Source organism: Oncorhynchus keta, chromosome 13 (genome assembly GCF_023373465.1).
Source record: "Oncorhynchus keta strain PuntledgeMale-10-30-2019 chromosome 13, Oket_V2, whole genome shotgun sequence".
NCBI classification, from domain to species: Eukaryota; Metazoa; Chordata; class Actinopteri; order Salmoniformes; family Salmonidae; genus Oncorhynchus; species Oncorhynchus keta.
This window is the reverse complement of record NC_068433.1, coordinates 32,250,765-32,265,741: the sequence shown is the minus strand read 5'-3', so window position 1 is coordinate 32,265,741 and position 14,977 is coordinate 32,250,765. Positions and strand designations below refer to the sequence as shown.

Here is a 14,977-nt window from a genome sequence, read left to right as displayed (position 1 = left end):
TTTTCAATTACTTCTACTCACTCATTTGTTTGCTGCCCACACAAATGACCTTTAGTGTCTGCTAAATGGCATACTGTACATACAGTAATAGTGAAAATAATGATTTATTGAATTTATCCCCCTCCCCCAGGTTTCCCTGGCCCCAGAGGAGATGCGGGCGTCCCAGGTATCCCAGGCGAGGGCCGTCCAGGGGCCCCAGGGAAAAACGGGTTCCTGGGGAGGCCGGGGGAAAAGGGGCAGCCGGGGGAGGTTCTGGGGGCCTCAACAGGTCTCCCTGGATCACCTGGGTTTCCCGGAGGACCAGGAGACAAGGGAGAGCGAGGAGCATCGGGACCACCTGGAGGACCAGGTGGGTCTCAGCATGATAATGAACTGATAATCTGATCAATTACCCTTTGGGGATCAGTAAAGTAAGCTATGTATCTATCTATTGATCAAACTTTCTCTCCGTCTCGATATGAAAATGGGGAACACTGAGCTACCTACAACTTCAAAGGTTCCATGAAGCCCTCATAAGGCCTTTATAATGCCCACATGGATGCTTTTATTGAGCGGGGATGTATGTTTCTATGTGGCTCTGTGTATCTGTACTGTATGTTCCTGTGTGTCCTGCTGTATTTTACCCTGTGCCCTGTATTCTCCCAGGTTTTGACGGGCGGTCCGGTGTTCCCGGCGCTAAGGGTGAGCGTGGTACCGAAGGCTACCCCGGAACTCCAGGTCTTCCTGGACTTCCCGGAGAGGGCAGACCGGGTGGATTTCCCGGTCCTGCCGGACCAGCCGGAAGCAGAGGATTAACCGGACCTCCAGGTGAGAATCGGGAAAAACAAGGGGAATGTCGTAGGATTTCCGGAATCTTGGATATGTTTGGGAATGTTGTCATTAATCCATTGAATCAATTGATTCCAGATCCCCAGGCATCTCCTAGTCGTCGGCGCCTTTCGTTTTAGCCCACAGCGCCAACAGACAGAGACTCTTTCCTCCATATGCCTGTGTGTTGATTGTGAATGCTCCGCACCACTCCTCTCCTTTATTGACATGTTCTCTCTATTGTTGTTTGATCCTTCAGTCCGTCTCCACTGGTTGCCCGTTTGTGATCTCCATCCCCAAAAGCGTTTCCTCTCACCTCTCTCTTTCTTTTCCATCTCCTCGTCCTTTCTCCCCCTTCCTCCTCTCTTCCTGCACCGTCCCTATCACCTACATCCGTCATTATCATCACTCCATCCCTCTCTTCTTGGTGATGGGTCTCTCCCTAGGCTGTCAAGGTGAGCTACTCCCTTCCCTGCGTCCCTTCATCCCCCCCCACCCCGCTCCGTCTTAGACCAGTCGCTCTAACCCTTGCCTCCTCCGCCCATCTTACCACCTCTAACTGCTCCATGCGATTTGGAATACCCATTTTAGAACAACTGGCTTCTAGAACTAAGAACTGTTCTAGACCTTAAGCATTTGAGTCCAAAGAAAGAGATGGACAGTTGTTGAACTTCATAGTATTTTTTCAGGTAGCACTAATCTTCTAGGTGCAATCTTCACGTTGGATCTCTACTAAACCTAGGGATGACAATTTCCGGAACCTTTCCCAAAATTCTCAGGTTTTCCAAAAATCCTGGTTAGAAGATTCCCAGATTTCCTTCGTATTCCCCCTATTCCATGGATCTTCCAACAAGGATTTCTGGAAATCTGGAAATTTTACCAGAATTTTGCAACCCTAACTAAACATAGCAGCAATTGTGTGTGTCGCTGTAACATTGATAGGCTTGTGTGAACCCTTAGCCTGTTCTAGAAACATATAGAAGACAGAAACCATAGAAGGCTTCCAAAAGGGTATTTGTCATCTGGTTGAGCTATCTAATTGTACTCTGGAATTGCACTTGAGTGTACAGTATATTTTATCATGAATATTGGCATGATCATTTTTCATCCCTTGATAAGAGATTTGAATGTAACCTGTAACTATGTAAACCAGCAGGAATCATTTACATTTATCAATCTCATATATTTCTCTCAATTTAAGTGCAATTGCAGCTTAAACTATGTCCTGAAACAGTGTAACTGAACATGTAATTTACATTCTTGTTCGCGTGACTTGTTTGCATTCTGAACTACAGTAATTAAGCAATAAAGCCCGAGGGGGTGTTGTATATGGCCAAAATACACTGTATACAGTACCAGTCAAAGGTTTGGACACACTCATTCAATGATTTTCTTTATTTTTTACTATTTTCTACATTTTAGAATAATAGTGAAGACATCAAAACTATGAAATAGCACATATGGAATCATGTAGTAACCAAACAAGTGTTAAACAAATCAAAACATATTTTATATTTGACTTTCTTCAAATAGCCACCCTTTGCCTTGATGACAGCTTTGCACACTCTTGGCATTCTCTCAACCAGCTTCACCTGGTTGAGAGAGTGCTGAGCACTTGTTCGCTGCTTTTCCTTCACTCTGCGGTTCAACAAATCCCAAACCATCTCAATTTGATTGAGGTCGGGTGATTGTGGAGGCCAGGTCATCTGATGCAGCACTCCATCACTCTCCTTATTGGTCAAATAGCCCTTACACAGCCTGGAGGTGTGTTGGGTCATTGTCCTGTTGAAAAACAAATGATAGTCCTACTAAGCACAAACCAGATGGGATGGCATATCGCTGCAGAATGCTGTGGTCTGCAGCAGAGGTAACTCTGGGTCTTCCATTCCTGTGGATGTCCTCATGAAAGCCAGTTCCATCATAGCGCTTGATGATTTTTTGCGACTGCACTTGAAGAGACTCAAAGTTCTTGAAATTGTCCGTATTGACTGACCTTCATGTCTTGAAGTAATGATGGACTGTCGTTTGTCTTTGCTTATTTGAGCTGTTCTTGAATAATATGGACTTGCTCTTCTACCAAATAGGGCTATCGTCTGTACACCACCCCTGCCTCACAACACAACAGTTTGGCACTGTTAACTGTTAACTGAAAATGCATTCCAGCTGGTTGAGAAAATGCCAAGAGTGCAAAAAGCTGTCATCAAGGCAAAGGGTGTTTATTTTTTCACCCGGATCACCCACAATCACCCGATCTCAACCCAACTGAGATGGTTTGGGATGAGTTGGACCGCAGAGTGAAGCAGTCAACAAGTGCTCAGCATATATGGGAACTCCTTCAAGACTGTTGGAAAAGTATTTCTCATGATGCTGGTTGAGAGAATGTCTAGAGTGTGCACAGCTGTCATCAAGGCAAAGAAAGGGTGGCTACTTTGAAGAATCTCAAATATAAAATATATTTGGATTTGTTTTCAACTTTTTTGGTGACTATATGATTCCATATGTGTTATTTCATCGTTTTGATGTCTTCACTATTATTCTACAATGTAGAAAATAGTAAAAATAAAGAAAAACCCTTGAATGAATAGGTGTCCAAACTTTGGACTGGTACTGTATAGAAAAGTATGTGGACACCCCTAAGTTCGTGGATTTGGCTATTTCAACCACACCCGTTGCTGACAGGTGTATAATATTGAGCACACAGCCATGCAATCTCCATAGACAAATATTGGCAGTAGGTTGGCCTTACTGAAGAGCTCAGAGACTTTCAACGTGGCACCGACATAGGATGCCACCTTTCCAGCCAGTTAGTTCGTAAAATGTCTGTCCTGATAGAGCTGCCCCGGCCAACTGTAAATGCTGTTATTGTGAAATGGAAACGTCTAGGAACAACAACGTCTCAGCCGCGAAGTGGTAGGCCACATAAACTCACAGAATGTGACCGCTGAGTGCTGAAGCGAGTAGCTCGTACAAATCGTCTGTCCTCGGTCGCAATACTCAATACAGAGTTCCAAACTGCCTCTGGAAGCAACGTCAGCACAATAAACTTTCATCTGGGTCTTCATGAAATGGGTTTCCATTGCCGAGCAGCCGCACACAAGCATAAGATCACCATGCACAATGCCAAGCGAGTGGTGTAATTGGACCATTGGAAACCTATTGGCAATGCATTCTCTGGAGCGAGGAATCACCCTTTACCATGTGGCAGTCCGACGGACAAATATGGTTTTGGTGGTTGCCTGGAGAATGCCACCTACCCCAATGCATAGTGCCAACTACAGCATACAATGACATTCTAGACAATTCTGTGCTTCCAAATGTTTGACAACAGTTTGGGGAAGGCCCTTTCCTGTTTCAGCATGACAAGGCCCCCGTGCACAAAGCGAGATCCATACAGAAATGCGAGCCAGGCCTAATTGCCCAACATCAGTGTCTGACCTCACTAATGCTCTTGTGGCTGAATGGAAGCATGTCCCCGCAACAATGTTCCAACATCGAGTGGAAAGCCTTCCCAGAAGAGTGGAGACTTTTATAGCAGCAAAGGGAGGACCAACTCTATATTATTGGGCATTGTTTCGGAATGAGATGTTCGATGAGCAGGTGTCCACATACTTTAGGCTGTTATTATGTGCGACACAATGAGGAGAGCCCGGATACAGCCATTAGCCGTGTTATATTGGCCATATAGCACAAACCCCCAAGGTGCCTTGTTGCTATTATAAAATAAATGTTTTGTCATAACTGCGGTCTGATACACAACGGCTGTCTACCAATCAGCATTCAGGGCTTAATCACCCAGTTTATAATGTAATTTAGATACTGAATATGATTATAGCATATGTGACAATAAGGTAAGTTTTTAACAGTGCAATAAAGGTAAGTTATGGTAAATTTTGTTATTTTTATGTCATATGTTTATAAATCAGCACTTTCTCCCTCCCCTATTTGAACAATTATTTTACTTTAATGCACTATTGTTTTTCAGAGGAAAGAGTTATGCCTGACTCGCTGTCCTCTCCCTCCCCGCCCAGGCTACCCCGGTGTGAAGGGAGCCAGAGGTGATGCAGGCTTTCCAGGCCCAGCTGGGATGAAGGGACAACCAGGAGAACCAGGACGCGATGGCTCTCCAGGACTCAGGGGTCTTCCAGGACCACCGAGCCCCGGGGGAAGAGACGGCATCCCTGGGGGACCAGGAAGAAAGGGTAAGGTGGTGGTGGATAACCAAACATAGACACCTCCATAGCTAACTTCCAAGCCAAGGTAGGGTGGACACTCACAATAGTGCAAATATCAAATGACACCGTTCAGTGCACTATTTTTAACCAGAGCCACGTCGGGCACTTGGCATTTTTAGAGAGATGACTAGAGTAATTGGACCCATACCTACTATTGCTCTATTGATGTTTATTTGTCTTGAAAACGTCGATCTAAAGTGGATATTAGTCAGATCCACGGGCCATTTTCTAATCATGACCCCTTTCCTGTTCACAGGCGAGAGCGGTTACCCCGGACTGGTGGGTTTCCCCGGAATGCCAGGTAACCCTGGAAGACCTGGAGGTCCCGGAGGGAAAGGAGCTCCCGGATTCTCAGGAAGAGACGGTCTGCCCGGAGATTTCGGAGCGCCGGGACCTAAAGGTACGGGATTGGGAATGACAGAACTGAGGGAATGATGGGAAGGGAGTGGATAGGGAGTACATTATCATTTTAATATGACATGATGAATAGTCTCACAGTACTTTTCTTTTGGTTTAGTTTCACCAATGTTTTTCTGCGGCTGGTTCAAACCCTAACTGTGTTATTTGGTTCAAAGAGAAACTGAACGATGTGTGTGTGTTCCAGGTGACAGAGGTAACGCTGGTCCACCCGGCGCACCCTCTCTGCCCGTCAGAGTAGAGTACATTGAGAAGGGACAGATGGGCGACAATGGGGCCAACGGTCTACCCGGTTTCCCTGGACCTAGAGGTAGGTGGTAGGCTACAAATCAACATTGTCATCCGTTTTGTGCCAAATGTGTGTCACCCACAAGGTCTTACATCTGCCATTTTGTTACAAAATGTGTGCCACCAACCTAGGCTGAAGATAACAAAGGTTAATACAAGAGGGTTCTAATATCCCAACACTCTTTGAGTAAATGCGGAAGATTTCTAAACAATCGGACCAGAGATGCTATTTAGCAACGGTGCTAGTCCTATGAATCTGTTTATTTTCAAAAGCATCCTCTTGGAATTATTACGTTGTCCTAAACTGGATATCTTCAACCTGGCCACCATCAAGCTCCTGCAGCAGCCATTTTGTGCTAAACGTGTGTCACCAACAAGCTCCTTCAGCCGCCATTAAGGATCAAATGCTTATCACCAACAAGCTCCTACATCCTCCATTTTGTGCCTCCCTGTCCCCAGGTGACAAGGGTTTCCCAGGGCTGCCAGGTCGACAGGGTTTGCCCGGGCTGCCTGGTTATGCTGACAGGGCTAAAGGAGAACAAGGACTTCCTGGTATCCCCGGACGCCCAGCCGGGCCAGGCTACCCAGGGCCTAAAGGATCTCCCGGTATCATCGGCTTCCCTGGCATGCCTGGACCTAGGGTAGGCACATACACCACCATACAAAGAGTTTAACAGTGATGTTGTAGACAGAAGTGGCAGTTAATGTTATACTGAGTTTGACATTATTATTGTTCTGTAGGGTGACGATGGCGAACCTGGTTTCCCTGGAAACCCTGGAGTCCTTGGTCAGCCAGGTGCCAAAGGTGAGTCGCTGTCACATCACCTGTTGTATACCTATCTGTGAACCTCATGTCATCTTACTGTACCTATGTTGGTCTCTTCCCTGTGCTATTCTCTTAACTGTATTCTCTTACCATTGTTGGTCTCTTCCCTGTGCTATTCTCTTAACTGTATTCTCTTACCTGTTGTATTCTGTTTTATCTCTGCCATTCTTTCCTGTACCTTTTCAGTGTAAAGGTTTTGTATTGGTTAAGTTCTTACCTGTATATTGTATGGTTCTCAGGTGAGAGAGGTGACTCGTCCGGCTACCCCGGAGGTCCCGGAGCTAAAGGTGAGGCCGGAACCCCTGGTTACTCAGGCAACCCAGGTGCTAAAGGCGCCCCCGGGGACAACGGTTTTGCAGGCGGCCCTGGGTTCAACGGACAGAAGGGAGCACCGGGAGATCAAGGAATACCCGGACAAATGGGTGAGTCGGGGTGATAAAGTCACCGGACGTGATGTCATAAAGGTCACACAGGTTAATCATGTCACAGGAAGTGATATAGAAAAGAAGAGGGAAAGAAACCTTAACATTATGAATATTTTCTTTACATTCATTTGTGCTCACACATGTTCCCTGGTGTGTTTTTTGGGGGTCTCCCCTTCTCAGGTACCCCTGGTTTCACCGGTGCTAAGGGTCTTAACGGATACCCAGGAGGAAGAGGTCTAGACGGGACACCTGGCCGCTCCGGCTTCCCTGGAACACCTGGAGAGAAAGGTTTGATAAGACACTGAACCATAGTCTCCTCTAGCTTTTCCATGCCACATATAACCATTTCTAATACAGCATCATTGGCCTGAGAGAAGATGGTTCTTTATCTTAAACTGACATGGCTTGCTCTAACATAAATTTAGTATGCCATTTTATTTTAGGCGATATTATAATGCAATAATAGTATTCTTTCTCAAGGTCTGCCGGGATCTCCTGGTCTTGATGGGCTCAACGGACTGGCCGGACCCAAGGGTCTACCAGGAACCCCAGGTTATAGTGAGGGGGGTCGTCCCGGCACTCCTGGAGCAGCCGGTCTGAAGGGAGAGAGGGGCTCCTCCATCCCAGGTGGACCTGGGTACAACGGAGAGAAGGGAGCTAGAGGAGAGTCAGGTGAGGAAAGATCAATCAATCAGTCAATCAAATAATCAATCAAATGTATTTTATAACACGTTTTATATCGCCAGTAGTCACAAAGTGCTTTAAAGATAGCTGGCTTACAAGCCCAAAGAGCAAGCAATGCAGGGGTAGAAGCACAGATGAGCTTAGATGAGTAACCTTGATGAGTAACGTGATGACCGACTCCAACCCTAACACTGCCTATAGACTTGTGTTAGCTCCCCGAGCTAATGCCTATGCTTTAGCTCAGCAGGCTGACACAGTCTTGTGGCGTGCAGAAGACCAGGGTTTCGAACACTGGTTGGTCACACAGACATAGATAATATACAGTGCCTTCGGAAAGTATTCAGACCCCTTGACTTTTGCCAAAAACGGCGCAGTAGAAAGGACTATCAACACATACTGAACAGCACATGTTATAGACAGAAGCGCGCTACATGGCAAACCAATCCAAACTCATCTCCCGGCATGTCCAGCCCATACATTATCTCAGCCAATCATGGCTAGTGGGAACGTTCCTGTCTTTTTCCATGGCTAAACCAACTAGGCTCGTAATTTAACCATTGTATTCGTATTTATGGATGGAATATAAGTTTGTTATTACGGCACGTTAAAGTTCGTATGTTCCAGAAGGCATTTCTGCCCAAAAACCGATGTTGATTTTAAAAAATGCTGCTCCATAGAAGTAAAAGTCACCCAGTTAAGTTCTACTTGAGTAAAAGTATAAAATTATTTGGTTTAAAATATACTTAAGTATCAAAAGTTAGGGTTCTTTTTTTAAATTATTTTTTTTAACGGAAAGCCAGGGGCACACTCCAACATTTAGACATAATTTACAAACAAAGCATGTCGGTTTAGTCAGTCCACCAGATCAGAGGCAGTGGGGATGACCGGGGATGTTCGGTTGATAAGTTTGTGAATTGAACTATTTTTCTGTCATGCTAAGCATTCAAAATGTAAAGAGTACTTTTGGGTGTCAAGGAAAATGTATGGAGTACAAAGTACAATATTTTCATAATGAATGTAGTGAAAAAAAAGTAAAAGTAGTCAAAAATGTAAATAGTAAAGTACAGATACCCCAAAAAATGACTTAAGTAGTACTTTAAAGTATTTTTACTTAAATACTTTCACAATTTTCTTTAGACTATTTTGGTCTTTAATGCAGGGCCAACAAGTTCCTTACCTTCTCCCCTTTCCACATAACTCCTACATTTTTTTGCTGTAATGCTGCTGTCAGTTGAATGTAATTTCGGATAGAGCAGAAATGTCCAGATATGTTTGTGTGACATAACTCCACCAGTCCTATTTATGATATAGATTACAAAGATTATATATGTTTTTTTTATCAATTAGTATATTTGAGCTCAATATTTGTTATGTCTTTTGTGGTTTATTCAACTGAAATTGCAACCAGCTTTCTTTGGCTTGTTTTAAAAGTAGCAATATTTTGGAGATGATTTCATTTTCAAATAACCAAAAGCGAGAGGTTGTAATCTGAATGAAGGGAAACAGGCATTCTTGAACATGGGGTGAGCAATACTTACTAATCTGCTAGAGAAACAGTTTTAATTGAATTCTAGTTTTGTATGCCTTTAGTGAAAGGTACTATGCTTTAATATTTAATAATTTTAGTCCTCCGAATTCATATTCATTATATAAAAAGGCAGTTTAATTTAATCTTGTCGTTCCAAATAAATTGGAAAACATTTGCTCATATAATTAAAAACAAATCGTTAGGTGTAGGCAGGGCCATAAGTAAATAGATAAACTGGGTATGACTAAAGAATAAATTAGGGTGATTTTTCCACAAATAAACAGGTGTTGTCCTTGCCATGTTTGCAAGATCTCATCTAATTTGGCTAACTGTCTATTAAAATGTATTGTAGTGAGAGAATTTCTTTATTTTGGGATATGTATACCGAGTATGTCCACTTCGCCGTCAGACCATTTTATTGATAAACTACACGGTAATGTAAAAGTAGCATTTTTTTGCGATCCAATATGTAATATGGTTTACATATCATAATTTGTTTTTAATCCAGAGAGGTTAAAGAAATGATCTAGATCCTCTATGAGGCTATGGGATCCAACCTCTCACAGCTTTGTTTTTTAAGCCCTGGATTTCTCGCCCCTTGATATTATTGTTGGATCTGATTTTAATCATAGCTAACATTTCGATGGCCATAATAAATAAATATGCTGATAGTGGACAACCTTGTTTTATTCCTCTTGACAATTAATACTTTCTGAGAAGTAGCTATTATTTACCATTTTACATGTGAGGTTACTATACATAACTTTAACCCATTGTATAAGAGTTTCTCGTAAAGTAAAATTGTCCAGGCATTTAAATATAAATTACAGTTGTGGTTTATCTACGGCCTTTTCAACGTCAGCTATGAATACCAGGCCTGGTTTCCCAGATTTTTCATAGTGTCGTATTGTTTCCAGTACTTGTCTTATATTATCTCCAATGTATTGTCCATTTAAAAAAACCTGTCTGATTAGGATGAATAATGTCCGACAATACCTTTTTATTTCTATGCATTTTGCTAGGATTTTGGCATCGCAACACTGAAGTGTAAGGGGTCTCCATTTTTTGAGGTGGACTGGATCTTTATATTTACCACCTGGGTTCTTGCTATGTATCTGAGAGTCTACCATTTTTATAGGAGTGGTTAAAACATGCTAATAACGGACCTCTGCGTACATCGTAAAAGGTTTGGCATACCTTAACTGGTATGTCATCCAGCCATGGCGTTTTCCCAGACTTAAAGGCTTTAATTGTATCAAGAATTTTCTCCTCTGTAATTTGGCATTCACATGAGTCTTTCTGTACAGCTGTGAAGTTTACCATATTAACAGAAAAAAGTATTTACAATTAACTTCAGTTAGTGTGTAACAGGTTTCTGTAAATTATTATTTATTTTCACCAAAATTGTTTTTGTTTTAAAGATGAGTATTGAATTGCGTGGCCTCTGAAGACACATTTAAAAATGTCCAATACAATAAGGTGATATCTGCTGTACCTATGTTATGTAGGACAAAGTCAGTTATAAAGGCTCTGATAAAATGTCCAATATCCTCGACCTTTCAGAAATTATGTAAGAGTAACGTGTATACCAATTACTGTATCTGATGGTCCGACCACATTCTGTCCCCATCAACACTCTTTAACTTTTGGTGGCAGCGAGAATAACATAAGAAAGTAGTCAAGATGACTAGCTTGATTGAGCCTCCGCCATCCATGATTTCCTTAAGTGCATGAAGGTGATAGTTTACAATTCCCTGAAATTTCCTGTAATAGTGCACTTCTTTTGACCAGAGTCCGTTTCGAAAGCAGAAACAGTGAGGCACCTAGGGTAGCGTGTGTGTGTGTGTGTGTGTGTGTGTGTGTGTGTGTGTGTGTGTGTGTGTGTGTGTGTGTGTGTGTGTGTGTGTGTGTGTGTGTGTGTGTGTGTGTGTGTGTGTGTGTGTGTGCGTTGATGCTGACCCCAACTATTGTCTGGATGTCAGGGGGTCCTGGTGTGACGGGCTTCCCAGGACTGCCTGGTCTTCGCGGGGAGACTATAATTTCTAATATCCCTGGACCACTGGGAGACCCTGGCCTGCCAGGAATTGATGGAGAGGAAGGTAAGTTAACCCTTAATTTGGCCTTTTACAAAACTATTGATTGATTGTAACTTATATTTTTAAGTTATTTTGTACATACAGTTGAAGTCGGAAGTTTACATACACTTAGGTTGGAGTCGTTAAAACTTGTTTTTCAACCACTCCACAAATTTCTTGTTAACAAACTATTACTTTGGCAAGTCGGTTAGGACATCTACTGTGTGCATGACACAAGTCAATTTTCCAACAATCGTTTACAGACAAATTATTTCACTTATAATTCACTGTATCACAATTCCAGTGGGTCAGACGTTTACATACACTAAGTTGACTGTGCCTTTAACAGCTAGGAAAATTCCAGAATATTATGTCATGGCTTTAGAAGCTTCTGATAAGTGACATCGTTTGAGTCAATTGGAGGTGTACCGGTGGATGTATTTCAAGGCCTACCTTCAAACTCAGTGCCTCTTTGCTTGACATCGTGAGAAAATCAAAAGAAATCAATTAAGAACTCAGAAACAAAAGATTGTAGACCACAAGTCTGGTTCATCCTTGGGAGCAATTTCCAAATGCCTGAAGGTACCACGTTCATCTGTACAAACAATAGTACTCAAGTATAAACACCATGGGACCACGCAGCCGTCATACCGCTCAGGAAGGAGACGGGTTCTGTCTCCTAGAGATGAGCGTACTTTGGTGCGAAAAGTGCAAATCAATCCCAGAACAACAGCAAAGGACCTTGTGAAGATGCTGAAGGAAACAGGTACAAAAGTATCTATATCCACAGTAAAACGAGTCCTATATCGACGTAACCTGAAAGGCCGCTCAGCAAGGAAGAAGCCACTGCTCCGAAACCGCCATAAAAAAGCCAGATTACGGTTTGCAACTGCACATGGGGACAAAGATCATACTTTTTGGAGCAATGTTCTCTGGTCTGATGAAACAAAAATAGAACTGTTTGGCCATAATGACAATTGTTATGTTTGGAGGAAAAAGGGGGAGGCTTGCACGCCAACGAATACCTTCCCAACCATGAAGCACGGGGGTGGCAGCACCATGTTGTGGGGGTGCTTTGCTGCAGGAGGTACTGGTGCACTTCATAAAATAGATGGCATCATGAGGTAGGAAAATGATGTGGATATATTGAAGGAACATCTCAAGACATCAGTCAGGAAGTTAAAGCTTGGTCGCAAATGGATCTTCCAAATGGACCCCAAACATACTTCCAAAGTTGTGGCAAAATGGCTTAAGAACAACAAAAGCAAGGTATTGGAGTGGCCATCACTAAGCCCTGACTTCAATCACATAGAATATTTGTGGGCAGAACTGAAAAAGCATGTGCGAGCAAGGAGGCCTACAAACCTGACTCCGTTACATTAGGAGGAATGGGCCAAAATTCACCCAACTTATTGTGAGAAGTTTGTGGAAGGCTACCAGAAACGTTTGACTCAAGTTAATTAAACAATTTAAAGGCAATGCTACCAAATACTAATTTAGTGTATGTAAACTTCTGACCCACTGGGAACGTAATGAAAGAAATTAAAGCTGAAATAAATAATTCTCTACTATTATTTTGACATTTCACATTCTTAAAATAAAGTGATGATCCTAACTGACCGAAGACAGGGATTTTTACTAGGATTAAATGTCAGGAATTGTGAAAGTGAGTTTAAATGTATTTTGCTAAGGTGTATGTAAACTTCCAACTTCAACTGTAATGTTGCTGCTACCGTCTCTTATGGCCAAAAATAACTTTTGGGCATCCGAATTGTGATTACTCAACAAGGACTTGCAGAATTATTTTTTTCCTTTAACGAGTCTGACGAGCTCGACGTGAGTGATATACTGCTGTCCCAGAAACACGCCCAGATCCCGGTCATTTCTGTGAAGAGAAGGTGGAGAAAAAGGGGTCAGAGGGCAGGCTGCCTTCTGAGAATTTGTAGGCGATCGAATAAACCCCCACTTCCTTCCATTCTGCTAGCAAACGTGCAATCTTTGGAAAATAAACTTGATTAACTAGGTGTGAGATTAAACTACCAACGGGACATTCAAAACGGTAACATATTATGTTTCACGGAGTCGTGGCTGAACGACGACATTCTCAATGTACAGCTGGCTGGTTATACGGTGTATCGGCAGGATAGAACTGCGACGTCTGGTAAGACAAGGGGCAGCGGACTATGTATTTTTGTAAATAACAGCTGGTGTACGATATCTAAGGAAGTCTTGAGGTTTTGCTCACCTGAGGTAGAGTATCTCATGATAAGCTGTAGACCACACTATCTACCTAGAGAGTTTTAATCTGTATTTTTCGTAGCTGTCTACATACCACCACAGACTGACGCTGGCACTAAGACCGCACTGAATGAACTGTATTCCGCCATAAGCAAACAGGAAAATTCTCACCCAGAGGCGGCGCTCCTAGTAGCCGGGGACTTTAATGCAGAGAAACTTAAATCCATTTCACCAAATTTCTATCAGCATGTTAAATGTGCAACCAGGAGGAAAAAAATCTGGACCCCTTTTACTCCACACACAGAGACGCATACAAATCTGACCATAATTATATCCCCCTGCTTACAAGCAAAAATTAAAGCAGGAAGCACCAGTGACTCGATCAATGAAAAAGGTTGTCAGATGAAGCAGATGCTAAGCTAGAGGTCTGTTTTGCTAGCACAGACTGGAATATGTCCAAGGATTCGTCCAATGGCATTGAAGAGTACGCCACATCAGTGATTGGCTTCATCAATAAGTGCATCAATGACGTCGTCCCCACAGTGACTGTACGTACATACCGCAACCAGAAGCCAGGCAACATCCGCACAAAGCTAAACGCTAGAGCTGCTGCTTTCAAGGAGCTGGACTCTAACCTGGAAGCTTATACGAAATCCCCGCTATGCCCTCCAACAAACCATCAAACAGGCAAAACTTCAATACAGGACTAAGATCGAATAGTACTACACCGGCTCTGACGCTCGTCAGATGTGTCATGGTTTGCATACCATTACAGACTACAAAGGGAGGCACAGCCAAGAGCTGCCCAGTGACATGAGCCTACCAGACGAGCTAAACTACTAATACACTCGCTTCGAGGAAAATAACACTGAACCATGCATGAGAGCACCAGCTGTTCTGGAGGACTGTGTGATCACGCTCTCCGCAGCCAATGTGAGTAAGACCTTTAAACAGGTCAACATTCACAAGGCCACAGGGCCAGACAGATTACCAGGAAGTGTACTGCGAGCATGCGCTGACCAACTGGTAATTGTCTTCACTGACATTTTCAACCTCTCCCTTTCCGAGTCTGTAATACCAACATGTTTCAAACAGAACACCATAGTTCCTGTGCCCAAGAACACTAAGGTAACCTGCTAAATGACTTCCGACCCATAGCACTCACGTCTGTAGCCATGAACTGCTTTGAAAGGCTAGTCATGTCTCACATCAATAACATTATCCCAGAAACCCTAGACCCACTCCAACTTGCATACCGCCAAAACAGATCCACAGATGATGCAATCTCTATTGCACTTCACACTGTCCTTTCCCTCCTGGACAAAAGGAACACCTATGTGAGAATACAATTCATTAACTACAGCTCAGCGTTCAACACCATAGTACCCTCAAAGCTCGTCAATAAGTTAAGGACTCTGGGACTAAACACCTCCCTCTGCAACTGCATCATGGACTTC

General features: G+C 43.1%; 1 protein-coding gene across 3 annotated transcripts in view; it reads left to right on the top strand.

The window, feature by feature from the left end:
- col4a6 (collagen, type IV, alpha 6) overlaps positions 1–14,977 on the top strand; it is a 176,606-nt gene that overhangs the window by 154,381 nt on the left and 7,248 nt on the right. For all 3 annotated transcript variants that reach the window (XM_052460008.1, XM_052460007.1, XM_035783951.2), the window contains exons 26-36: positions 131–349; positions 646–807; positions 4,836–5,006; positions 5,296–5,439; positions 5,644–5,766; positions 6,204–6,385; positions 6,486–6,549; positions 6,810–6,992; positions 7,176–7,283; positions 7,476–7,667; positions 11,190–11,306. In XM_052460008.1, the coding sequence (XP_052315968.1) occupies positions 131–349; positions 646–807; positions 4,836–5,006; positions 5,296–5,439; positions 5,644–5,766; positions 6,204–6,385; positions 6,486–6,549; positions 6,810–6,992; positions 7,176–7,283; positions 7,476–7,667; positions 11,190–11,306 (1,665 nt within the window). The remainder of the gene's footprint in view (positions 1–130; positions 350–645; positions 808–4,835; positions 5,007–5,295; positions 5,440–5,643; positions 5,767–6,203; positions 6,386–6,485; positions 6,550–6,809; positions 6,993–7,175; positions 7,284–7,475; positions 7,668–11,189; positions 11,307–14,977) is intronic.